The sequence below is a fragment of the Indicator indicator genome, chromosome 10 (assembly GCF_027791375.1).
Source record: "Indicator indicator isolate 239-I01 chromosome 10, UM_Iind_1.1, whole genome shotgun sequence".
NCBI lineage: Eukaryota > Metazoa > Chordata > Aves > Piciformes > Indicatoridae > Indicator > Indicator indicator.
Window position 1 is genome coordinate 18,143,235 of NC_072019.1, and position 27,666 is coordinate 18,170,900.

At 43.0% G+C, this 27,666-nt stretch overlaps 1 protein-coding gene across 1 annotated transcript in view; it reads right to left on the bottom strand.

Moving 5' to 3' along the window:
* ACBD6 (acyl-CoA binding domain containing 6) overlaps positions 1-27,666 on the bottom strand; it is a 94,688-nt gene that overhangs the window by 19,061 nt on the left and 47,961 nt on the right. The window contains exon 6 of the mRNA XM_054384392.1: positions 26,599-26,688. Within this exon, the coding sequence (XP_054240367.1) occupies positions 26,599-26,688 (90 nt within the window). The remainder of the gene's footprint in view (positions 1-26,598; positions 26,689-27,666) is intronic.

Below are 27,666 nucleotides of genomic sequence, written 5' to 3' on the forward strand. Positions count from 1 at the left end.
CCTTAACAGGTCCATAAACTAAACGTTAAAATGGCCTGCAAGAGTGTTTGCATTAATTTTGACCCAAATCAACCCTTCTGCTAAAAGCAGTGGAAAGCCAGATTCAATTTTGGAAACCACGTGTCTGCTTTGAGTTACTGTTCTTATAAATTCCCCCAGATCCTCTGCTTTCTGAAGCTCTTGGAAGCCAGGAGCTTGCCAGCAGACAGGGAAAGGCTTTAGCAGAAATGCACATTCAGAACATGAAGCAGCAGGCACAAATCCAGTCTGCCACCATAATCCAGTCCCTACAGCAAAAGTAGCTGTGTTCAGAGTCTTAGCTCCAGCCCTTCTTCCCTTTGGAGACAGGGAAGACAGCATGGGGAGGAGGCAGCAGCTGAACCCAAACAGTTCTGTGCCTTAGTTTTCCCACCTGTAAAATGGGGAACGTCATGTGCCTTCCAGAGGACATGGACAGGAGGGGAGTTAAGCTGAAGCAGGGCTGTGTGTCTGACCAAGGCTCAGCACTCAGGTGGGTCAGGGGGAGCAGGAATGAAGGCATATGCCTCAACAGCTGAATGATGAGAGACCAGCTCTTGTGCACCAGTCTGCAGCTCCTGACAGCTACTTTATTGTTTGTATATGAAAAGGTATAGTCTAAAAAACCACACAGATGCCTTAATACCACCATATGCAATGCCTGAATTGCATCTAACTCCACAGATTGCATCAGACACAAATGGGGAATAAGTATTACAGGAGGAATAAACAGAAGTACCCCAATGCTTCCTTCCAGCAGGTGTTTTGCACCCTTCATTTAGAAAAAGCACTTGAGGTTTTCCTCATTTCCAAGCTCATGTTGCAGGCCAGGGAACACACCAAAGCTTTCAGGACCCTGCAGCCCAATGGTAAAGCTGCAACTCCAGCTTACGATCTGACATACTGGATATGTGCTTGCCTTGCAAACCTGTGTAACCTTTTTTCATTCTGGACTCCTTAGGCTGCATACCTGAGCTGGTAAGTGTGTATGGTTCTAAAGAGAGCTATTTCTCTAAAGCATGCCAAATTCACTTTGGGGAACACAGCAGGACTAAGGGAACTGAAGAGCCATAGACTTCTTTTGTATCTCACTGCTCCTGCACAGTCACTAGCAAAGGGGTTGGGCTCTTGTAGCAAATTAGGAAGGTGATGGACATGATCAGGCTGCTTGAAGCACAGGAGTCTGCTGTTCCAGTGGATCTGAACAAACCCAGTCCCAGAAGCCCCTCAGGGTTGCTGTAAACTTATGGAAAAGAAGCACAATGGGCAGCTAGCAGAGAAAGGACAGTTCAGAATATCACTATTTAAAAAGCTTGCTTTTACTGGTGGAGGGAAGAAAAACATTTGCAGCCTTTATATTTTAAAAGACTTTTTCACAATGTTCAGAATTTCCTGCCTTTTTAAAATTTTTTTTAAGACTAGAAAAAGCCAGGAAATTCTAACCTGGTAAAAACCTAATTTCACAGGAGATCTCTGAAAGGCTTGGCAATAGGAGTGGAAGTGTTGTCTGTCACCTGCTGAAGAGTGCACTAACAAGAGCATTTTAAACCCAAATGCCAAGCAAACCTTAGCAGCAAGTAAAGCCACAGTTTTACACACTCTCAAATGGAAAATCGTCCCAACTAAATGAGATTTCTTCCTTCCAAAACACATATTTTTTTTATGAACTCCTAAATATATTCTAGGAAAATAATGTAACAGATAAAAACTAGGACTTCTGTCTTTAAAGAAGATGAATTCTCCCCCTTCCTTTTAAAAATAAATGAACTTTTCCACATATATTGTGAAGAATAGATCAACATCCTCCTCACTGATTTTTTTTCCTGTGCTAACAGTCATCTAAAACAGTATCTTGCCCCTGAAGGAGCTGTGACCAAACCTGAGAATATCACTTCAGTCTAATTTCATTAAGACAGCTCTAAACCAAAATATTAACTGTTGTTAAAAAAAAAATTAATACACAGCTGCTACCTTCCCTTCCTTATCCCAGCTGGAAAGGGCTCTCTTTTAAAAAGAAGCTATACAGCTTGGTAAGGCAAACCCTTGTCCACAGGAGTGTCCCTGCAGGTGTAGGAGAACTCAGCCAGGGGGTGGGGCTGTCAACAACAGCCCTTTCTCAGTTTGTGGGTAATTCACACCAGCAAATGTATTTGCACTTCTCAATGAGGCTTGAAGCTTAACCAGAGATTCAAAGCAGCAGGTTCATTGCAGGATTTAAATAGGCAGAGATCACATGGGACCTGCTCAGATTATCTGCTTTGTGCTACAGGTACCAAGGATTTGGGACCTCTCAGCAGAGTTAGCTGCTTCTGCTGCAGCCCTTTTCAAGGCAATATGAAGCCTGCTAGCTGTGCAAAACACAAATAATCAAATAGCAGCTGCTTCCAGAAAAGTTTCTCCAGAAAACCATCAATCCACCCATGATAACTCACCCTACTGCACCTCCTGGTCAATCCACCAAGCTGTCCAGCACCTAAACCAGAACAGAAATGGTGGCTCAAGAGCTTCAGCTGTGCAAGCCCTGCAGACCTAAATGTATCTACCTAGAGAATGCAAAGTTCATGTAAGTAAAAGCCCCTCTGCATCAATGTCTGATGTGTAATGAAGGCTAGATTTAGATATGAAAATGCATCAATTCCTGTCTTTCTCTGGGCTGACAGAAGCACCAAGGTAAGGAAAAGCTGTGCAGTGTCTGGGGGTAAAGTGGTGGACTTTTTCCTGAATACTCAGTTACAGGAGATGCTTCCTGAGGAGAAGGGACGAGTGTGGACTTTGACCACCCTTCCCTCTCAGGAAACCTTTAGTGCTGTAAGCAGGACTTCTGGTTCCAACGCTCCTTTTGCTATTCTATTTCTTGTTCTGCAAAACCTGCCCTACATCTCTGTTATGACCCTGTGAAGGGAGAAATCCCCAAGTCCCTGTGATTTTATGCAGTTGTAGCTGTCATCAGAGCAACTGTGCAGCAGCATAAAATTCAAAGATAGATAGCTTCACTTGGTGGCTTTTCACACCTTGAGTGCTCAGGAGACAATACCCTTCTCTGAGAAGAGGCACAGTACTATAGAGCCACGGTACATATTAATTTCTAAAAGAGGATTTTAATCATGCAACGTCCTCTGCAGTCGCACAGAATTTAATCTCATTGCTGACAGTGGGTGATGGGGGAGCATGTTAAGTGGAAAAGTTGTATTCAAGACCTTCTTGCAGATATGTGCTACAGGCAGCCCCCTGGGAGGGGGAAAATGACCCAAACCAGTCTCTCTCACTGCTGACCACCCTGTCCTAGGGCTCTGAGGTACCCCAGGCTCTCACAGGGCAGAAATGCAGGCACATTCCCAAAGTTCTGCACAAGGTTCAAGTACATCTATTAATACAGTTAGCATTTATCAAGGCTTACTTTACAAATATTGATTTATTAATCTAGGCAAGACCCAGGGATATATGCACATAGTATTCCCATGTTACTTACAGAAACTGAGACACACACACACACAAAACCCCACTGTCTGACTTGGTCAAGGTCAAACGAGGAAGACAGCCTACAGCCAGGATTAGTTTGAGGATGCTGAGCTCCCAGATTGCTGTGACTACTAGAACAGGACATGCTGTCCTTTTCTGCACTAGGTCTTCCCTCTTCTTGTGAGATCTCTCTTCACCTATGTCCTCTGAGAATCCTGCCTTCATTTAGTAATCTGGGAAGAAAAAGTAATGAAAAGACCAAAGCTGAGAACCATGAGAGCACCAAGACTCTTGCATCTGCCAAGGAGACCTACCACAACTGGGCTGGTGCACTGGCACATTCCTTCTGGATGGTTATCTTCAGTCTTCTCCCATGCTTACTGGCATGGGAGACTGCCTACTACTTGTAGGCAGCTTTGCAAATCTTGGTCAATTAAACAATTAAGTGTTAAAACCAAAAATCCCAAAGGAATTAATACACTTTGTTCCACCAGTTTTAATGGGACCTTAAAGCTTCCACGAGAAGTTGGAATTGTGAAACGGAAGTAAAAAGGAGGTATTAAATTCAATGGGGTTTTTTTTGCTAAAATAAACCCCACTTCCCTAATACATCTGAAATTAGGGCAACCTAAGTGATGGCCCAGCAGAATATAGTTCCATCTTATTACTACAGTTATATGAAAAACGATGCACGTTTTCAAGCAGCACACACCTGACACATACTTGAGAGAGAAAGTCAAAATACTGAGCAGTTAAAGTTACTCTGTAAACTCCTGTAGCCACTCTTTTGAGGTATTAGACCAGCTCTGGACTTCTAATGGATTAAAAAAAAAAAAAATGAATTGCCATTCCTGGAAGGGTTTAGAAGCTGTGTAGATGGGGTGCTGGTTTAACATCAGACTTGGTAGAGTTAGAGAATGGTGGGACTTGGTGATCTTAAAAGTGTTCTTCAACCAAAATGATTCTGTCATTCTGTGACAATGAAGTAAGAAACAACAGATCTACTAGCTTTGCAACTGGATCTACTGGCTAAGGAACTAGAAAGAATGACCATATGCTTTAGTATGTGACAGCCACATCTGCAGTAGGGGAGCACTGCAAAAAGCTGAGGTATGAGAGTGATAACTACATGCCATGTCTTGAAGGAATAGGTTTCAGAGGACATGCAATCCAAAAAATACTGCAGAATCCTGTAGGAAAATTATAGGAATGCATTATGCATGCTTGTCTGAAATTTATGTCACTGTGAACATATGGTGTGTCCTCTGCACTCTCAATTCACCTGTAACATGGGGAGTGGCTTCTTAGGCAGCCATAGTCAGGCCCAAACTCTCAGAGCAGACAATAGACAACATAGGAAAATAGAAAAACTTGATCAAACACTAAATGCTTAACAACAAAATGAAAGCCTATGTTTGGTCCTCTTCTTTCTCCTATTTCTCCTTCACTTTGCTCCTAAAATCCCTGATTTTGCTAACAAACTTGAGCAGGAAAGTAGACAATCTGAAGAAAGTAAGCTGTGTAAATGATAAAATGTCCTGGCTTCTTAGATACAACAAAGAATTTTTTTTTACACTGAGTGGTGAGACACTGGCCCAGATTGCCCAGAAAGGTGCTAGATGCTCCCTCTCTGTAAACGTTCCAGGTCAGGTTGGATGGGGCTCTGAGCAATCTGATATAGTTGAACAGGTCCAACCTCCACTGCAGTGAGCACAAACTAGATGACCTTTAATGATCCCTTCCAACCCATTCTATGATAATGTGCCAGTCATTATCTCATTTATGTAGTGTGTATCCATAAATACAAAGAAGATTCTGTTTACTTTTTTCACTCCAAAACCCAAACTCATCATATTTATGATGAGATTTTAATTTATTTTTAAGAAGTGTTTGAAAAGTTCTCTTTAAGGATTTACAAAAAAAAAAAAAATTCCATTCAGATGTACTCTGGGAAAAAAAACTAAACCAAACCAAAACCTAATTGTCTAACAGGGAAGAAATATTTAGTTTTCTTTCCTAGCCTCATTCAAATGTAAAAATTAAGAATGTGACTAAATGAGGTTAAGCTACATAATTAAGTAAACATGGACAGACATCATATATCTGATTAGCAGAAAGAAGGGCTAAATTTACTATAAAGGCTGTATTTAGCTGCAAATGAACATACTTTAATGGCTACTAACTAATGAAAATCAAGCTTTCCTTAGAAAAATAACCAAGAACTAGATTTAAATTGATTATTAAATCAATTAAATCAATGCAACCTGTCAGAATCTCCCTCAACAGAGTTGCTGTTATATGAAAGCTGTTGTCTGTAGGGTCTGCCCACACAGGAAACACACAAATTGACGCAGTGCCAATGGTTAGTGACAGCACAGCACCTTCATAGCACATCCACCCAAAATCCCACCAGACACTGCTGAGTCCTAATGCCTGCACAGACCTCTCCCAAAATGAGTGTATCCATTAATACATGGAGTCCATTAATGTGTCCTGTTTTCCTGCATTAGCCAATGAAACTAAACACTAAAAAAGTGGCTCCCTCTAACAGTCTGACCCATTTTGAGAGCCCAGTGAAGCCGAACTGACTTTTATTTCTTAGAAAAAAATATTGTGCTTAAATGTAAAGCAACCAGTTGCAGCACTGCAGGATTAGTTGAATGAAGCCTTCAGCAGATATAATCAGCTTAATGGCAACAAAGATCACAGTGCAGTCAGTGCAGCTGTGACACTCAGAAGCATTTCACTGAAGGGGAAGGTTTGCACAGGGCTGAAACAGTCCCTTTTATTTCCAAGCCTTTCCCCCCCCCTCCCCCCCATCTCTTTCTGTGCAGTCAACATCCCCATCAGCTCCATTAGCATGAAAGAATTAAGGAGGGCAATGGGTAGGGTGGAGCAATTTACGTCTGCAGGTCAGAATACTTCACAGCGTCATATAATTCAATTAAATGGACAAATAAAGTGGTGCTAGTTGTTTTCCAAACTCAGGTTAATTTTAACTTAATTCCCACGCTGCTGTGGGCTAAAGGGCTACCTCCTGTCTGAGCCTGCCTGCTGTTACAGAAAGGGATGCTGATGGAGCCCTTCTGCTCCTCTCTTTCGATATTCCTACGAGTATCTTTGAGGTTATTCTAAGTATTCTAGGCTGCATCAAGATGAGTGTGGCCAGCAGGGCAAGAGAGGTGATTCTTCCCCTTCACTCTGCTCTTGTGAGACCCCACTCGAATACTGCAACCAGTTCTGGTGTCCCCATCATAAGAAGGACACAGAGCTGTTGGAACAAGTCCAGAGGAGGGCCACAAAGAAGATTAGAGGGCTGAAGAATCTTTGCTATGAGGATACGCAGAGGGAGCTGGGATTGTTCAGCCTGGAGAAGAGAAGACTCTGGGGAACCTTAAGAGCTGCCTTCCAATACCTGAAGGGAACCTACAGAAAAGCTAGAGAGAGACTTTTTGGAATGGATCTTATGAAGAAGTTCTTCAGTATGAGGGTGGTGAGACTCTTGAATAGGTTGCCCAGGGAGGTTATGGATGTCCCCTCCCTCGAGGTGTTCAAGGCCAGGATGGATGAGATCTTGAGCAACCAAGTCTAGTTGAGAGGCTCCCCTGCCCCTGACAGGGAGTCTGGAATAGATCATCTCTAAGGTCCTTCCCAATCTAGGCCAATGCATGCTGATTGTCATCTTCCCACAAAAAGACTGAAAGTAAACACAACTCCACTAATTACAACTCTGTTTGCACTGGCAAATCCATCACTTCATATTCCATCTTTTCTCACTGCTAAAACCACAAAAAAACCACCACCACCACCAAAACCCAAACCAGTAGAACATGACAGATGTGAGATTTTAACCTGCCCTGAAAGTATTTAAGAAACACTATTTTCTAAAAGGCTTCTTATATGAAGACCTTCACCATCAAATCCAGTGATCTACCTCTTGCATGTAGTTTTAACACACACAAACAGGCAACTAAGTCCTAATCCATTCACCACTAACTATTCTGTTTCTGCGTTTTGCTTCCTCCAGGAAAAAATGCTGAGATGCAGGTGAATGCACTCCTGACTGAAAACAGCTGAGGATACATACAGAAGAACCACAAATCTGTTATCTGCAGGAAACTAATGGAGAGAGATGGCAAAAAGGCAAACTCTTTGGAAACAAGCCACTTGCTGTAGAGCTTGCTAAAGTCTTCTGCTCTCCAGAGCCTTTTCATCTCCAGGCTGAACAGCCTCAACTCTCTCAGTCTGTTCCCAGAGGTGAGGTTGTCCAGCCCTCTGATGATCTTCATGGCCCTTCTCTGGACCTACTCTAACAGTCTGATGACCTCCTTCTGCTGGGGCACCAGAACTGGACACAGTCCTCCAGGTGGGGCATGAAGATCCACGGCACTTTACACATACAACACAAGCGTGCCTCCTCTTCCTCAGCCAGAACTGCCTTGGCTTTCTCCAAAACATCAGCTCCACACCCTGCTGTTGTTCACCAGCAATCTTGGCACTTCAGCAGCTCTGCATGGATATAATTTGTAAAGTGCTAGGCAAATAAGCACACTCTGAAATGGGAAATGTTATTGACAGACTACCTGGCACTAAGCTTCCAAACCTGCCAGGAACATCAGGAGGCCAGATTTGCACATGTCAAGTCCATCACCTTAGGAAGCTTTCAAAGTTTTGCTTTTTGTGACTCTACAAAACGCATCTCTGGAGCCATTATAGGAATTAGTTGCAAAAGGGGTGGAGGGGTGGGGGTGAGGGGGAAAGGAGGAGTGGTTAAGAACAGCAATACACTCCTGTGTATTTAGAAGCATCTGGGTCAGAGATATTGAGAAAGGAAAGAAAAATTAATCATTCCGGCAGGAGGAAAAAAAAAATCCCTGGCATCAGCACAGCCACCTTGTCATAAGGCAAGATATTAATAATGTGAACCTCCAGGGAACACTCAGACATCTGAAAGATCCACTTGTTAGCTATCACAGAGCAGGCAGGTTTAACTGATGACTCTTTGAAACCTTCTGAATCTTAGGCTAAAGCAGTGCTTAGGATTATTATTTTTTAATTTTTTTTTCCCCAGCACAATGAAACCCTCAGTGCTAAAGACCAGACATTTAGTGCATTTTTTTTCTTTTTCCTAGATGATATCAAAAAGAGTGCATAAGGGAGAACAAGGTACTTTGCTTCTTAAAATCAGGTGCTATTTGCCACAGCAGAACAGAGCAATGCCCAGTAACTGAGTCAAAAAATATCAGTTGCTGAAGATGTGACTATCAGATAATTAGGATGTTAGGAAAAGGAAAATGAAAATATTTATTCCTAGGGATACCCAGGCATCTCACTCCAACAGACTTTGACAGGGAGAGGCCCAAGCAGATGTCAGCCATGTAACATTCTCTAGACTTGTAGCTTGGCTGCCCAGGAGCTATGAGGGACACAAAAGAGAAACAGAGGTGAAAACTGGCTGAGTATTTTAAAAAGGGAAGAAGGGAGAAGGATTTTGACAGAATGGAAGACAACGGGAAAGGTGTGCCTGGCCAAGCCACTGCAGCAATGGGGCTATGTCCTGATACTGCATCTCAACTATAACTTCCCAGGCTTAGAGCATCATGTCAAGTTGGTGGCAGCAACAATAACTAGAATTCACATTTTCAGGAAAATTTATTTAGCCAACAGAACATGGCCAGACTCCTCCTTTTTTCCTACCATGTTACTTCTCCAGAGCCACAGCAATCCTTCCTGCCTCAGACACTGAAAGCAAACATGATGAAGGAACCACTAATCTGCTTGGATATGGGAAATGAGGAGTGCTGCTAAAAGACACCCTCAGCCTAATCTTCTGATCTCTTGGACCATCTGTGACTAGCTATAACTTGCTAGTTGTAGGACTTGCAGGACACACAGCTGACTCATTGAAGTGCAGCACCAGCTACAAACCAAGTGTCTCAAAGGCAAAATGCTAATTGAAATGCACCAAGTTGGATGTTTTAGAGGCTATTTGATGAAGCAGGACATACTACCATAAGAGCTAACAAGCAGTCCCATCAAACAAGATGTCCTGTGGTTGGCAAATCTAGATGGATAATTCCTGAGTTAGGGAATATTGCTCAGGCACTCAGTTTAGAAACAGCAAAGTTTAAGTGGAAGGTGACATTCTGGAGACCAGTGCTGTGCCAGATGTTTTCAGTAGCTGGGCACAAGGTGGAAAGCATCATCCCTCCAGAAATGCAGTGCCACTGTTAGTGCCACTCTCTGCTTAAATAAACAATTTTGCAGCTGGATGACTATGTTTTTAAACCACCCTATCCCAAGAGAAAACATTTTCTGCACTGGGTACAGCTGTGATACATTCCAATGCAAATGAAGCAATTTTCTCTTTTTCTCTATGAAAAGTTTCCCATTTCTTCTCCATCACTGAACCGATCTCCCAGTGGACTTGCTAAAATCCATCACTTGCACGGCTTTTTTTTTAACTGATCACAGAAAGGGACACATTTGGCCCCGAGACAGATGCCAATAAAATTCCCATTGACTTAAGCAGGGAATTCATATGTTTATCCTTCATCAGAAGTCCTCAGTAATGACACCTCACTATCCTTTAAATCCTCCTTAAGACTGCTTCTGCCATGACCCTCTGTGTCACTGCCGTCTGGCATTGCGTGGGGAAGCAGTGAGCCAAGAATACCATTTTTCTGCTGATCTCTGTTTTGTTCTCTTCCTTCCATTCACTCAATCTTTCCATTTGCACTACCTGTTTCACTGCATCTCATGCCAAGATGATCTCCTTGGGATGATACACTTGCTTGATGCCTTGACTGGCATTTCTACTGGCTGCAACAGACAAAATAAGCTGGAATAGCTGAGGGCAAAATTAAAGCTGCCAGTATTGACAGGCTGAGAGAGGAGTTGTGCAGTCTGGGGAAGAGAAGGCTCTGGGAAGACCTTATAGTGGCCTTCTAGTAGCCAAAGGGGGCTTAAGAGAAAGCTGGGGAGGGACTTTGTAAAAAGGCATGTAGCAAAAAGGCGAGGGACAATGGTTTTACATTACAGAAGGGTAGGTTTAGATTGAACATTAGGAAGAAATTCTTTACAGTGAGGGAGGTGGAACACTAGAACAGGTTGCCCAGGGAGGTGGTGGAGGCTGCATCCCTGGAAACATTCAAGGTAAGGCTTGATTGGGCTGTGATTAATCTGATCTAGTTGGGGATGTCCCTGCTTACTGCAGGGGGGTTGGACAAGATGACCTCTAGAGGTCCCTTCCAAGCCAGTCCATTCTGTGATTCTATGCTTATCTATGTGCCAGTTTAACAGGGGTGCCCTGCTTGTTGCATGGGAAGGTACTGCAGTCGCATTTGTTGCTGACATGCATCTGAGGAGAGAATTGGGCAGAGCAGTGAAAACTGAGCTTCAGTAAATGTTTTAAAGCCCTGAAAATATTTTCTTTTCTACTCAAGCTGGCCTTTCCTCTCCCCCAGGCAAAACAAAGGTAACAATTTCCCTATGATTTTGTAATTAGGTAGATTGAAAGAGCTGCTTCATCTTATAATTTACACATGCACAAGAGAAGCACCTGAGCTGATAGGCAAGAAAGAAGAAAATAAAAAGATGGTTTAAACCAGGTTTAAATGAATGTTTCCCAGGGTAGGCTCCAGTTTATATCACCTTCAATTTTAGATTCTTATGGATACACATTTATAATCTGTCTTTACATTGTGGTTTATCCCAAGCAACTGGGCCCCTCTGTTTAGCTGGTTGTTTCTTACCAGCTGATGAGTGCAAACTGACCACATCCATACTTAACTTGGCCACCCTGGAAGTAAAATCAATGATTTAAATTCACCATAGTTCTGAGTTTTTCTGCTGCTGTCAAACATCCATATCGAAACTGCCTTCATGGTTTGATTTAACCTCTTTTACTTTACAATTAAGACAGGAGGTGAGGGTGAATGCGATCACTTCCTATCAGTCAAAAAACAAGCACTTGAGTATTAAGCCTTGAAAAATTGATCATTTGCAATCGTTGAGCCCTAACTGTACAAATCTCTTCTGGGTTTGACCACTGGAATTTAAAGCTCAAAGCTCAATTTCATACCCTTTCAGAAGCCAAATTACCTTGTAATCTGTGAGCACCACTTGAAAATGTCCTCACAATAGCAGCAGGAATAAGCCACCACAGAGAAGGCAAGCAGGCAGCTTTTGCAGACCTGGCTTCTGACTCGAATTTCATCTACACAACTTGAACATGATTAAAACTTGAGTTTAAGAAAAAAAAAAGGAAAGAGGAAATTGAAATTTCCTGCACAGAGGTAAGCCAGCTTCTGGCCAAGTCCAAACATGTGTCAAGGTTTCTCTGTAGCACATTCCAGACTATTGCTTTCTGAAATACTTCTTTTGTCTTCCTTCTGTGTTGGAGAAAGCCAACCAGTCAAAACTCCTTCCTGACACTTGTTCATTAATCATTCTCTTGCTTTGAGGGCTGTGCTGAAAGTGACATTTCTCATCTGATCACCAAGCCAGTGAAGGACAATGCCTATAGACAGAGCTGGTGCTTTCATTCTCTCCCAACATCTCTCACACACACAAAGCTCATCACCAACTGTGCTCATCCTCTCTTTTGGCATTAGGGATATATGGGGTTTTGTCCAGCATGCAGCTACATGGCAGAGGAGCTGTCTAGAGGTACAGCCACCTCCAGACATTCAGCTCCATCTCTGTGCCACCACTTTCCATGGCTCTGCCACACAGCCACAGCTGCACATGGATGCCATGAACCAGACCTCCAGAATATCGGAGACCTCCCACTCCTTCCCTCCACCTTACAAAAACACTGCTGGATGTACAATAAAGGAAGGAAATATCACAGAGAGAGAGAGAGAGAAAAAAATAAGTTAAAAGAAATTTGCAAACCACTGTGTTCAAGCATCTCATTTAGAGCAGCCACTTTTATCTGTAGGGCAAGTAACTGCAGTGCCATCACAGCAGTAACATCATGCATCAGAGGAGGTGACAACATTTCTAAGGATCTTTATTGTAAGCACACTAAATTCAAGACTGTACCCCACAAATTAATTTTTCAAGGGTGGCAGAAGTCAGCTGGCTAGAGCCCTTACTGCTAATAGCTGGAAAATACCTGCTTAATCACTTTGCTTTTTTATTTGCAGAAGATAAAGAAACATTTCTTTCACTAATAGTTTCATGCTTGTTTCATCTCATTTTATCTAGACTGCAAGATCTGTTTAATTTCATTTGATCAGTTTTCTAAGGATCTTAGAACTACCATATTTTTATAATCTTGTTATATCCATGAGATAAAAAACGATTTTTTTTGCCCCACCATTTCCCAAATGGGAAAGCGAGGCAGAAAGGCATGAAGTGACTTGTTCAAAGTCACACCAGGATTCTGTAGCAAACTTGGAGAATTAGAAACCTGAAAATAGCCACAAAGGGAATTTTCTCAGTGAATCAACAGGCATTCTACAAATCTGGACATCTACGGCTACACTTTTTAATAACACACATAACTGGGGATAAGCCAGCTCTGAATGGACAGATCCTGTTATTTCTCTCAGCTGAAAAAAAACTCAATTCTATCATTAATAAATAAAATTAGCCTACCAACACTACCAGACAGGGAGAGCCTGAAGTTTAGGAAAAGCATTTGAAAGTAGTGGTTCTGGATAGTTCAAACATAGCAGGTCTGCATCGTGTGTGTCTCTACGAAGAGAAAACAAAAAGGGTAATATTCATATTTAATTTTTTTTTCTTAAACCTTAGCAGAGCCATAAGGCAAGCTAAAGGCTTTTTAATTATTAATTAATTAATTATCCAAGTTCTGCACATTCAAGACATGGATTGCTAATTATACTTCACTGTTAAGTAGTGAATTGTTCAGCACTGTGATACCCCTGATCTTTCTGTTTGTTATTATATGCACACAAAATAGATTACTCAACCCCCTTCTTTCTCCTGATAACAGGGAAAATGACAGTTGCCAATGCAATTGTGTTTGCAACTCTCAAGTGTCTAACAGCTCCAGGAACTCTGCTTTGCTCCTGCCCAGGCTGGGCAGGGATGAAGCAGGAACATACAGACAACACAACAGAAAGTTGGGAGAGTGAAGCCACCAGCTTGAAAAGAGGAGGGTTGAGGTTGAGCCGTGAACGGGATGTGAATGAAGGAAGCAGTAGATAGTGCAACAGTAAGTAGTATATAGGAATTGCACATACACACTTATACTGAACAGCTGCCTTCTTCATTACATGGTGTCCACACAAAGGCAATGCCCTACTGTGGAAAACAAGAGGTGTTTTCCAGAGAGAGTTTCAGAAGCCTGTGAGGGTACAGTAACCATTTGTACACACAGAAATATCAACAGTTGCTCATTACCTTAAAACCTGAAACCTGACCAGTCAAGATGTTTGACCTAAACCTCTAAACCTGAGCAGGGGAGCTGAAGAAATGTGAACATTTTTGGATGCTAACAGCTTATGCAGCGTTAATAGGAGGAGCAGGTATGTCAAACTAAGTCACTGGCTGCATCCAAGCTGCGGTTTCCATCTCTTTTCCAAGCTGTGTTGAAGTACATTGGCAGAACAGAATCCATCAGGGATGTATCGAATGCTGACCACAGCAGTATTTGCCCTCTGCAAAGAGGATATGAGCAGAACAGTCAGATCTGCATAAATATCGCATTAATAACAGCCTGGATGAAGACTGCATTTCAATATTGAACTCCAGTTGCAGTACCTATTTAAGTTAAAAGTTCAGAGGAGCTTCTCTGGTTGCTAGTATTGACAAATATTTCATAATCCACACCTAGGGAAGGCTGTATGTACAGTGCAATGCCACAGGTCCCAGGCTGGGACCTCATGCTTAGGAATTAGGAGCTCAGTGCTGGTTTCACCACTCAAAGTCATGCTGTGCTTGGGAAACCACCCATTGCTACCATGCAAACCCTTACAAACAGAACATTTTGGAGGTCAGAGCAGAAACACTGACTGCTTTGCTTAAGAACAGGCAAGACCACATCTGCTTCTGCTGGTTTCTCTTACACTACAGATCTACCTTAATGACTATTTACACTTTCCTCTTCCAACCTTCCTCTCTCCTCTTATGTAAACATATTATAAATACAGACTTGGCATAAAGCCCATCAATCCACTGCTCAGCTTCCCCTGATCCTAAAGGTCTTTCTCTGGACAAGCTGTGATTTAGCTCCAAGTTCCTGTAAGCCTGAGCAACTTCTTCCAACCTCCATCAGCACTAATGTGACACATGCCCTTGTGCTACTGACGAGAGACCTGTACCTTGAGAAACCAAATCCAAATTTCAGCATGACTCACATGGACTTCTTTATAGGCACCCTTACTCTGTGGCTCTCATGAGCCCTTGAAGGGTTCTTCAGGGCTTTGGAGGGAACACTGGCAAAAGCCACCCTACAGTGAACATGCCACAGGACTTTGCCCCAAACAAGACCAAGACCTCTGGCCAGTGTCAGGTAATCCGTCACAATAAGCTACTTGTATCCAAGCCAGATATTTATTGCTATTGATCTGCCTGGTCCAGCGAAAGACTTTTGTTCTCCCAACCCGGGACTTTGACCTCAATTAAGTTATGAATTTCAATCCGATAGACTGCTCCACTTACCCTGCTGCTCTCCCTGACTGGATTAATTAGAATTAGCTAGGCTGGGAGTCACCCCGAGCGCCTCATGGATCATGTTATTTTAATAATAAATAAAGAGACAGCAGCGGCATACAAGGAAGGATTTTGAAAGATTGTTCATCCAAGAGCATCATTCAGAACCTGCCAATACTAATTTCTCTGAGTTTGATTACCTCATTTACTTTTTTTTATTTCTATTCATTAATTGAGTTTTATCCCCCATTACTTCAGCTCCCCAAATATGCCCTTCCTATAAAGGAACCAGACACACGTTCTGCTGTTACAAAGTTTTATTACTGCAGCTCATCAAAAGTCTAGTTAGCAAGAATGGAATAGTCATTAAGCATTTAATAATCTAATAGTGCTGAGAAAATAGATATATAATAAGTGAGGGGGAAAGGAAAAGAGGGACAAGGCAAGCCTTCTATTGCCACAAGGCATGCACCCAGGGCTCTCTATACAGATAGTTACCTGGCTGGTGGACAAAACCAAGCATCTCCAAGAAAGGCAATGTCTCACAAAGGAGGAATGCATATCTCCATCAGGATATTTTCTGACATCACAATAGTGCCTTTGGAACGAGCCTAAAACGGGTTGAGTACCAAAGAAATTTGATTGGCACGGGGAAGTTTCTGAACTAGTGAGTCAGGGCCTGATAGCTACATTATCCTTATTACTTCTCTTTCCCTAGGAAAGCAATTACATACTTGGAAGATGTTGGGTTGCTCAAGACTGTACTGAAGTGGATTGTCTCAGCCAGCCATGTCACAGACATACTAGGGAGTTATTGACCCATAAATGAACACTTATTTGTCATGCTCATTGTAATGTTTAATTGGCTGGAACACCAGAAACAGATTTAGATGATGGAAGTTTACCAATTCTCCCACCACTGGTACCCAGCTTGCAGAAAGCCAACTTCTAACTTGAGGACAAACATGGCAGACAATTTCAACACACCTCCACCATCACATAAGTTCAGGCCTTCACTCTGTAAGAAAAACCTTCTCAGGACTGTGTGATTCCAGACAAACTGTGCCTTGTCGTAAGAGGACAGAAGACCCATTTCAACATGGGATGTTTAAGTTGGGACAGTCAATTGGCCTGTTAGATAAACTACAAGGTTACTCCAGGACAGGATTCACTTGTTTTGTTGTAAAAGGAAGCAACTGCAGTGTCTCCAAAAGGCAGAAGGAAGATGACAATAGCGTTTGTGCCTTTGTTTCCCTAGGCAGACATCCACCACCAAGACTCCTGCTACCCCTCATTCCAGCAGTGATGCTTGTTCACATGGATTTTCAAAAGCCTTCCAACACGTCCTCTCAAAAAAGGCTATTAAATGATATTGTCACAAAGCAAGAGGGAAAGTCTCTGCACAGCTTGATGACTAGTTACAAGGGAAAAGATTGAATAGGAATAAACAACCAGATTGCACAATTGCTGGTGATCACTGGAATCTCTGAGGGATCTGTGCAAGACTTAGGTTCTTCAACCCAGACCCACGGAACAGGGAAAGCAGGCTGAGAATGAAGCATCCAAGTCTGCTAAACCAAAAGCTGACTGTGAAATGCTACAAAAGGATCCCAGAGTGACAGGGTGAAAAAACTGCAGATGAAATTCAGCACTGATGAATACTATGTAAAGCAGACTTGGAAAACTAATATTTAGTCTAAATCCAAAGCGATGGGCTCCGAACTAGCTATTGCCTCTGTGGAAAGAGATCATAAGTTATTACAGACAGCTCTATTGTAACAACAGCTCGATATTCAATGGTACTTAATAAGAACAAACAACAAGGAGGCATTTAAAAAACAAAAACACAAGAGGAAATAAGAAAATATCATTATATTGCTTCACTAAACCTCACATTGCACTTACAGCTTGGGTACTGAGAGAAGTGCTACTCCCTTCACCTGAAAGGAAAGAAAGAAGAATGAGAAATGATTCAAAGAATGACAAGGAGCAAAGTTACTGAGCAGCTTTCAAATGGGGTAGGATTAAATCAATTAAACTCCTCAGACTGAAAAAGAAGTGACCAAGGAGAATCAAGGAGGCCAATAAAGCCAAAAGCAGCACAGAGAAGGTAACTGGGGGAACAATTACTGTTTCTCATTACACAAGAACGATGGGCTCTCAGATGAAATGATTGTGGCAAGTGCAAAGCAAATGCACAGTTAAACTACAGAACTCCCAGTGGCAGAAAAGGCTGGGAATATAAAGAGGGATGAGAGAAATTTATCAAAGAAAAAATGCAGGAGCGTAACGATAGCACCAGTGGCCCAGGAAGCCTCCAAGCCACAGGCTCTGGGAAAATATAAGACATTATCACTATATGCTTACCCTACTCTCTCTCCTAAGCATTCACTCTTCGCTGCTGCTGCGGACACGATACTGAGCTAGAAACACTCCTGCAGATGACAGCTACTCTCATGGATGCAGAAGTAAGATGCACAAGTTGAGAGATCGGAACCCCTTACATTAACTTTGCCATCTTGAGTGCTGCTTTGCCACTTACAATCCATAAAGCCAAGAAACAGCTAGGGTCAGCAAGAATCTTATTTAAAATCTAATCAAAATAAACATATAAAGTTCTTCCCCCAAGAAGTTAGAACATGCTTGTTTAGGAAAACTAACAAAAATACTTTATAGCAAAGACCACAAATTGAAGATGCCCCAATGGTGCACTCAGGACTGTTTTTTTGTTGGGTTTTGCTGTGTGTGGGTTTGTTTTTTTAGAACCAAATGGAAGAGACAACTGCCAACGACAGATGAATACAAAATTCCATTTGGAAAGTAAAATCAGACCTTCTCATATTGAAAAGTCCTCAGGGAGAAGGTGAGTGGCAGCATTATACTCCTTCAAAGCAGGGAAAGCTTTTTCAAGAGGTTGCATACAAAACCTCCAAATACTCTGAGCCACCTCTCCTGAGCACAGAGGAGCTGATTGCCTGGCAAAGGTGGCTCCCCTGGCAGGGAGAGGTGACGCCAAGGCTATAGGAAATGAAGCAAGGCTAGAGACCATTCCTGTGGTGATTAGAGACCATTCCTATGGTGATTAGAGACCATTCCTACGGTGATTAGAGACCATTCCTACGGTGATGCTTCACCTGAAAAACCAGCTGGGCTGCCAGTGGTATCCTGTTTGCGCAGTTAACCAAACACCTTAATGAGGGGCTAAAGCATTTCCAACAATGACTTTACAAATGACAGGTGTTTTAACACATGCTTAGTGCAAAGATGACCCCAAGAGCAAAGGACAAAGGGCCATGAGACTATCCCATGTCCTGGAAGGGAAGAATTCAAGGTAAGGCTCTTTTCTGCCTCTGTAAAAACCTAAGGAAGTAAGGTACTTCTCTTGCCACCTGTTCTGATCTCAAAGCTCACTGCTGCTGTCCTCTTAAATACAGCGAGCACTGGCAGAGGTTGCAATCATTATAACACAAAATAGCTCTGCTGGGCAGGCATGGAAGCAGGCACAAGGCTCCCTGATGCAGAGGGTGGTCATGATCTCAAAGCTAACTCTGCATGCCTGACTGCATTCCTCTTGCACCAGTACTGGCCACAAAAAATCCTTCCCTCTGCACAACACAGTCCTCTGTACAAGGTGATGCCCACAAGCCATGGAATCTCATAGCAATCCACTAAAACCTGCTGCCGCCCTCAGTCCCCAGCTTTAAACCCTGCATTTTGATTACCATGAAAGCAGTTTTTGATTTGGAGGCTAAAGCAATGGAAGTACTACTAGTTTTTTTTCAGGACCAGTTCCTGGATTTCACTTTTCAAACACTGGTTTTATATGTTGGAGTTGAAAGGACCGCAATCGCTGCTGGAACACCACAGAAGCCTGCAGCTGTTTTGTCGGGTGGTGAGCCTGCTTTGCAGGCGATGCTGCACTCGTACTCCCTGAGCAAGGGTGCCAACTGCTTTGCTGCACCAGCAGTGAAGCAATGATTCATGCGCCTACTGGGAGCAGAAGAAACAAAGGCTGTACATGTCAAGCTGAAAGATAGGCAGAAACAATGCAAAAAAAGAGCCCAGCCTGCACAAGGAGGAAACATCTCATCGTCCGCACAACCTATGGTTTGTGTTGATGAGACTTGAGATGTCTTCAGAAGCTGAAGAGCAAACCAGAGATAAGCCTCTGCATCTCCCAGCATACACTTAAATCTGCAAATATTTTCCAAATGTTTCTGCTGAAAGGGTCTTTCTCCCAGTAGGTAAAATCAGCATCTGCTGAGTGGTGACCATTTAACATTCAACCTGCTGCCAATCTACATTCCATAGAGAGACCTGCAGGAGAGACATGGAGCTGTGCCACTTTTAATAACTGTGTGACTGGCACCATGTCAATGCTTTAATGTAGAAAGCTACCCTCTGTCACTAAGCAGATCTCTCCTTTCTTTTGGCTAACGGCTTTCACACCCATTGGCAACAATGTCAAGACTGAAGGGGTATGAGCCTGCAGAGCCTTCTGAGATCTGCTTGGCAAAGCTAACTCCAAAAATATTGAGACAGGGACTGGGAAGAAGGAAACTATTGTGGTTAATAATTCTGTTCTCATTGCTTTGCTTTTCATCTTTGTTTAGTGTCTTGTCCATGTGCCACTGTCCCTTCCTACCACAGCAATGGTCACTTCAGTGGTGCCTGTAATGTCCTTTGCTTGCTGTGAGCATAACCTCTGCAGCAACCATCAGATCTAAGACAAGGTCTCTCCTGGCTTTAGGAGGGGAAATTTATACTAGGGACATTAACTGCAAGGGCACAAGGCTCAGGCATTTTCCTTTGTAATCTCAGCCAGGTTTAGAGAATGATCATAACAGCAAAGTACTTTGGCAGCTGGCATCTCACCCGCAAGTGTGTTTGCACCCATCAGCTCACAGCAAAGGTGGAGGTGTGGTGTGGACACACACACACGTGCACTGGGGAGGGGGAAAGCTGTATAGATAGTGCCTGTGGCCTTTGGTCCTCAGTCAGAACAGTAAAGATGCTTGAACATCTCCTTACTGATACAGAAAAATAAGGGCATGACCCATACTTGGTGCAGGAGGCAGGGAAGGGGTTCATGTTTGGTTGAACTCAATCTTAAAGGTTTTTTCCGACTGAAAGGATTCTATGATTCACTATTAAGTGTCTACACCTCCAACGCCTCCAACACAAGGCCTGTGCAGAGATTGAAGCTGTTCACATGCTGCTGTGAAATCCAAATGAGCAAGAAAAGGAAAAGAAACAAGTAGTGACAGACAGGCAAGCAGGTCTGGCATTTCCTTGATCTTTTTATCCTACACAGACACAACCCTTTTAGAGTCAGGCAGGAAAACAGAAAAAAACATGCAAATAAAACAAAGCTAGCAGGCCACCAATCTTAGCAATCTTCAACACAGCCATAATTTCTACTTCATTTTTAGCTAATGGTGGAAATTAGTCTTTGGATAGTTGATAAAAATCAACCTGTCTGCTGGGTTAGTACCATGATCTGTGGCCCAGCAACTACTTCTAGTACAATTGATTTTCCTTTTTGGCAACCAATAGGCCAGTCAATAATAATGTTGTTTGAGAAGGATTGAGTCATGAGGGAGATGAACCCTCCCTGCCATTTATTATGTTTGTATTGTCTTCATTTGAAAAGACTTTGTCTTTTTTTTTTCCCCAATGAGGACGTGAGTGAAGGTATTACAAGGGGACAGCTATTCCATGGCCCTGTCTCCAGAAGCCCTCGGACTCACAAGTGTGTTAGCATGCAAACAGAGAGGAGGGAAGTGGCTGGGCTATCTGCTAGAGGTGTGTGACATGGAACTGTGGAAAAAGACAAGCTAGGGAGGCAAACAGTCTCTGCCGGCTACTCTAGATGTCTTTTAGCAAGGAACAAAACCCAGCTAATTGAAAATCAGATGCTAACAGGCATGACTTCAGACAGCACTGCATGGATTGGTACAAGATACAACATTGGCACCAAAGAGCAACCAACTCTCTCTTCAGCCAGCAGAGACACTTGATCCTCTTCATTGAAATTACTGGTGTATATGAATGAATAAAACAAAATCCACATATACTAGCAACAGATTTCCTAACCTGATGGTTTTCAGGTTTGGTTCTCAAGTTGCCTTCTCAAACCTCTGAGGGTCCATGGGTGACCACTGAGAACTTTCTGACAAGAGGTTTAAAGTCTCAGTACAGTGACCTGCACCTTTACTAGGAAAGTGAGAGGTCAGCAAATGCAAACTGAAGATCAGTTATGGCTTTTTTCATCCTTGTGATCACAATACAATTCCAGCATACACAAGTAATTACCATAACACTGCTAAGTTGATTAATAGAACTGTAGTATAAATAATAATAATATTCAGATATGATTTTAACTCAGTTGCTCTACCACATAGATATGTATACAGCGCTTAATTATCCTGTGTTTCAAATGATGCAGTTCCACTTAAAACTGAAAATATTTATTTTAAGACTTCCTCAGGTGGCCAGATAGGCTTGAAAAGCTTTTCCAGAATAAGCTGATCTGTGGCAATTACTCTAAGACAGTTCCTCTCGACTTCCCAAGGGCACATCCTGAACACACTGATTATTATTTTAAAGTACAAAGTACCTACAGATGGAACAAAGTGCAGCCACAGCAAGTTGAGGAGAGTCTAGGGTCTACTTTTTGATGCTGCAACTGAGAGATGTTAATTGTCTTCTCTCTCACTGGACAATTACTATACCATCGTGCCCTTCATCTTTCTTAAAACAGCACCAGTAATTTGTATACCTGCAATGTCCCTTGTGTAGGATGAGCAATCACATGGGGCCTTTGCACCAGAGCACAGAATTCTCCTTTTCAAGCTGCCTTCTCTTGCAGGAGGAGTGACCAGACTTAGACTCTGCCCCAAAAGCACTCTTCCATCTAATAGCATTGAAGCAGTACACTGTGCCTAAACTTCCTCTAAAGACACTAAAGGAGCTCCTCTGAAAGCTGGTTGAGCAGCACGTCACATCCAGGAGCAGAGCTGAGTTCTGCTGTCTCCTCTGCACTGGTACTGAGGACAAATAAAGTCTCTGACCGGGCCAGCCTGCTGCTCCTGGCAGGGCAAACACCAAGGATGCCATGGCACAGCCACAGAGGAGCACAAAGCTGGGGTGTGATTCTGCACATCTTGCACTCAGTGCTTCCCCTGGCCCCTGGAAACCTCGTTTCCAAAGCCAGAGAAAACCTTGCAAGGAAAAACTGTCCCTGCTCATTCTTTGTTACTCATCCTCTTGCAGAGAAAACTTATTGATATCTTCATATATTTTAAAGCTAGACATGGATTATAATAATTAATTTTAATATATAATAATGTATATAATAATGCATTATAATGTAATTACAATCATGTTGCTGAGCTCCTGCATAACTGAACGTGAGTACTGTCCCTATCCTTTCACTTCTTCACTCAGTTAAAAGCCTACAACATTTTAAGTGAACAGTTCCTGTGTTCAGACTGAGCCCCAAGCTCTGAATATTTCCAGCAGAGCTCCAAAATACCACACCACCACCCACTTGGAAATGGCCTCTGGCTCTGCAGATTTAGGTAATTCAATTACACAAATGCTCCTTTTTAACACAGCAGAGAAGCCCCTCGACTTTCTGTATCCCCTTGCCCATAGCAATCACTTACCACCTCTTTTCAAATGTGCTATTAGAGCTAATTATGAACAATCAGAGAACTCAGTGGCTGCAGCTTTTCAGTGACATTAGTGAACCATCCTTTTGAAAGTGCAGTACCACTGTTTAAAACAAAAAAGCACTGGACCACTGCAGTCCAGGAACCTGTGGTTATTCCCAGAATTAGAGCAGTTTCAAGAACACTTCTGGAATGAATAGAGCCAGGTGACCTCTCCTGCTGCTCCTGGTTATCAGCTAAGAGCAGTAAGTTGCCTCTTGCAGAGCCTCCTGATCCAGAGACTCCAAGTACTTTGACAACAGATGACTAAAACAAGGCATCAAAAGCGACTAAGGCATATCTACAGGCAGAGTGAAGCAGGATGACTTGCTCCAGATCACCACCATCCCTGCCTGTTTAGGGCAGTTAAATCCTTCAGCATGCTCCAAGAGAGCCAAGATGGAAGAGCCTTTATTAAAAAGGTAATGCAAGAGAGCATAAATCTGTCGTGCTGTTTGACTAACTTTAGAAGCATACTAAAAACCAGGCAATTTAAAAAAAATAAAAATTGGTCTATACCATCTCTTTCCTTCACTATCTGCTCATAACCCTCACAATTCCCAATTCATCCTTCATCTCTTCTGCTGCCTGCATGCAGGTACTACTGCAAAATTGAACAAGAAAGAAAAGCACCTGAGCAGTGGGTAGAGATCACAGAGGCTGCTTGCAAGCCCAACTCTGGCAGAGGTGCTGCCTGTGAAGGGAGCCTCCACCAAGAGCACATCACTCTGAAATAACAGCACTGATGATTCACATCACCAGAGATTCCCTCACACTTAACTCACCCTTCTTTACAGCCAACCCATTAACTCATGATGTGTTTGGAAATCACAGAATAGTCAGGTTGGAAGAGATCCCAGGGATCATATAGTTCCAACCCCCCTGCCATGGGCAGGGACACCCTCCACTAGATCAGGTTGCCTAGAACCACATCCAGCCTGGCCTTAAAAACATCCAGGGAATGGGCTTCCACCAACTCGCTGGGCAACCAGTCTAATAGCAGGTGCTGTGGTGTTTATAGCCTGCTAGGAACCCAGAGTTTTTCCCCCTCTACATTCTTCTTCTGGTTGCTCTTAAAATTACTTCTGCTTTTGCTTTGGAAGTGAATTCTTACAGGGTAAAGATCAAAATTGAAAAAAAAAAAAAAAAGAAAAAAGAAATAAACATTAGGTCACAAGTCTTGAAATGCTACTGCAATTTATATATGGCTGAGAATAAAAATGTGTCTGCTTTCTCTGGGAACACAGCTACGTGTGAACAGAGACCTTTATAAAAAATTCTCCTTTATTACCTTGGTGGGGAGAAAAAAAACATTCAAAGATTGATTTTCTTTTTATGGCTATTATTAACCTTCTGTTACTGGCCAAAAATAATCTGGTTAGGAAATGTGCAATACATCAAAAATAAAAAGAGAGAAGAAGAATTTAACAGAAAATTAATGTCCAGGGGAAAAAAATAATAAGATGACTCTCCCTTCAGTCTTTTCTTCTAAGAGTCAGATTTTATCTCCAAAGCATCACAGAGAAGTGATTTTTCAGAGTGCTGCAGTAGAACAGTGTCCCAGATGAACCACTCCTGGGCTGCCAGGGCAATTAGGATGGACAGGTGTCTGATCCCACTTCTCCCTGATTTCAAGACAAAGCTGTTCCCACATGCACCTGGAATGTCCCTCATCAGCCCTGACTGAAATGTGATGGTCTGCACTGACGGTGGGGCACACAAGGCTCCCCATTTGTATTGGCTCCCCTGCCCCTCTTCTGTGTAAGGAAAAACTCCTATAAAATCCATCACAACTGAAATCCCTGAGGTGTGAGCATGAAGATAGCTGTCCCATCAGCTACTGAGCAGCCATGCTTCCTAATACCCATTCCACTAGCAATCCTGCCCAGGCAAAGGCAAGAAAGGCTTTTTTACAACAATTTCATCTATGTGTAAATACCAACACAGCTGTTAGTAGCCTCTGAACACTACAGATTTGCTGACAAGCCTTCAGACTGTAACTGTGCTTAGGGTCCACATCTTACAAATTCCTGAGGCATTTATTTCAAGGCTGCTTAAGATCTCACCAGTAAGAGCTAGCAAATTTGTCAGCAGAGGTGTATCTATGTCCAAACTGGGCAGGAGTGCAAAGCCAAGAAGTGTCAGGCTGGTAAAGAGCAGTCAATCATAATTTGACAGAAATATGCTGGACGATTATTTCCGAACACGATCACATTTACACAGGTCAGCCCGTAATTACAGCAAGCTGACAAACCCAGGAGCACTGACTCATGGGCACAGGCAGACCCAAGCTGGCTGGCTACAATGAACCACTTGCAAAGCAGCTGCTGAACCCATGCAGTTCAGAGCCTGGTCTATTAAGGTACCCTAAAACTCCTGCTAGTTAAGATTTGGCCAAAACAGGGGCTAAACAAAGTACTTCACGCCCAGTTAAGTCACTACAAGAAAGACACTGAAGTGCTGGAGAGGATCCAGAGAATGGCAACGAAGCTGGTGGAGGGTTTGAAGAACAGGTCTTGTGAGGAGTGGCTGAGGGAACTGGGATTGTTTGGTCTGTGGAAAAAAAAGGAAGCTGAGGGGAGACCTTTTTTTGCTCACTATAACTACCTGAAAGAAGGATGTAGTGAGGGGGTTGTTGGTCTCTCCTCCCAAGTAGCAAGTGTTAGGACAAGATGAAATGGACTCAAGTTGTGCCAGGGAATGTTTAGGTTGGACATTAGAAGAAACTTCTTCACTGAAAGGGTTTTCAAACACTGGAACAGGCTCCCCAGGGAGGTAGTTGAATCCCTATCTCTGGAGATGTTTAAAAGACACAGAAATGTGGTTTTGTGGTGTTGAGGGATCTGATTTAGCATCAGACTTGGTAGTTAGATAACAGACTTGATGATCTTAAAGGCCTTTTCCAGCTGAAATGACTCTGTGAGTCAAATTGTGCTAGAAATGGTGACTGCTAAGGGGGTGAGGTGGATGTGTGAGGCTGAAAATGGCATAAAGGCATTTGACTCTGCCCTCAGTCTGCACTGAGATCCTGCTGCAGCTGTAACATGCTCACCACAATGTAAGCTGAAGCACCACCAACCCTTGTGGTGTGATCTGCCAAACCAGACATTTATGGGATGCTTTTATGCTAGGCAAAGATAAGATTCTCTTTCCACTAGTCCATAAAGTTCTGCTGTGAGTGTGGTGTTCGAAAGAATACACTGGAGAACACACTTTATGTAGGAAGCTACTGAACACCTCATACACAAGAAACCTCTCCTGTCATCAGCACCACGGTCACGTTGGAAGCCACAGTCACAGAATCACAGAACACATCTGGGTGGAAGAGACCACAAAGCTCACCCAGTCCAACCCTTGACCCTGCACTCAAGGGCCAACACTAAACCATGTCCCTAAGCACCAGGTTCACACACTGCTTTAACACCTCCAGGGATGGTGACTCCACCACTGCCCTGGGCAGACCATTTCCTAACATCCAGCCTGAACCTCCCCTGATACAGCTTGAAACCATTTCCTCTAGTCCTGTTGATCCAAAAACTTCACTGCAGGAAGAAGTTTCTGCAAGAACTGAAGAAGGGCCCTTATGATGATGTATTTAATCCAGCCAAATTCTGCTGGTTTTTCCAGGTTCCCTTCTTTTGGATGTTCTTCTCTGTGATAAGGGCTCTGAGAGAACTTGCTACGAAGCTTTGGAAGGATTGAGTTTCATATTAAATATTTGGTCAGGGGGCTATGTAACAACACATCAACCAAATTCAACTTTTTACTCCTTTCTTACCTGGCTGTTAACGTCAGCAGCGTGCTGCAACAGTGCTGAAACCAGCTCCTTGTGTCCTCTGTCACATGCCCAGTGGAGCAGAGCCCGGCCCTGCAACAGACAGGAGGAAATTAATAAAGCCTGGCCCAAAAATACCCACAGAGAATCACTGTCTTAAGTATTAAGCACTAATAACAAAATTATCACAGACTCTGAAAAACCACCCTAGTATCAGTTTGTAACATCCTACTGCTCCCAATATGGACTTACAGGATAATGCTAGAAGTGTTGAAATGTTGAATTTGTTGTTCATTTAGCACCAAACCAGCAATCCAGCAAAAAAAAACGTAGACGAGAAAAGCAGCAAAGCATGGAAAGCAGGAGCCATGCCATGATTTGTTTTCCACTACAGATTTGGAATATTCACACCTCTGACTTTTCTGGGAGCAAAGACTTACACAATAAAGAGTAAGATTTTCAATGCTGCCTCAGTCACATAGATGTCAAGTCCCCACAAGCTCATTCCTCTGGCAGGTTGAAAACACTGAACCCACAAGCCCTGCCTCTGCTGCAACAGAAGATTAAAACTGGGTGCCTGGGCAGCACCCATGACTGTCCCCTTTCAGCTTTGCAATATGGGTAGCTGCATCCATGCCTCCAGCCTGACCAAAATTGCTGTGGTTTTTTTCCCCATCCCCTTTCTTCAAGTCTCTGCACACACTGGGCTCCCCAGTTTAAGACAGACAAGGAACTATTGACAGAATCCAGCGCAGGGATATGAAGATGATCAGAGACTGGAGCATTTCTCTGAGGAGGAAAGGCTGAGAGACCTGGGGCTGTTTAGCCTCGAGAAAACAGAGAAGGTATCTGATCAATGTGTATCCGTATCTAAAGGGCAGGCATCAAGACAATGGGGCCAGACTCAGCGGTGCCCAGTGATGGGACAAGGTACAACAGGCACAAACTGGAACACAAGAAGTTCCACTTGAACATTAGGAAAAACTTTCCTGTGAGGGTGCTGGAGCACTAGAGCAGGCTGCCCAGAGAGGCTGTGGAGTCTCCTTCTCTGGAGAGATTGCAAACCCTCCT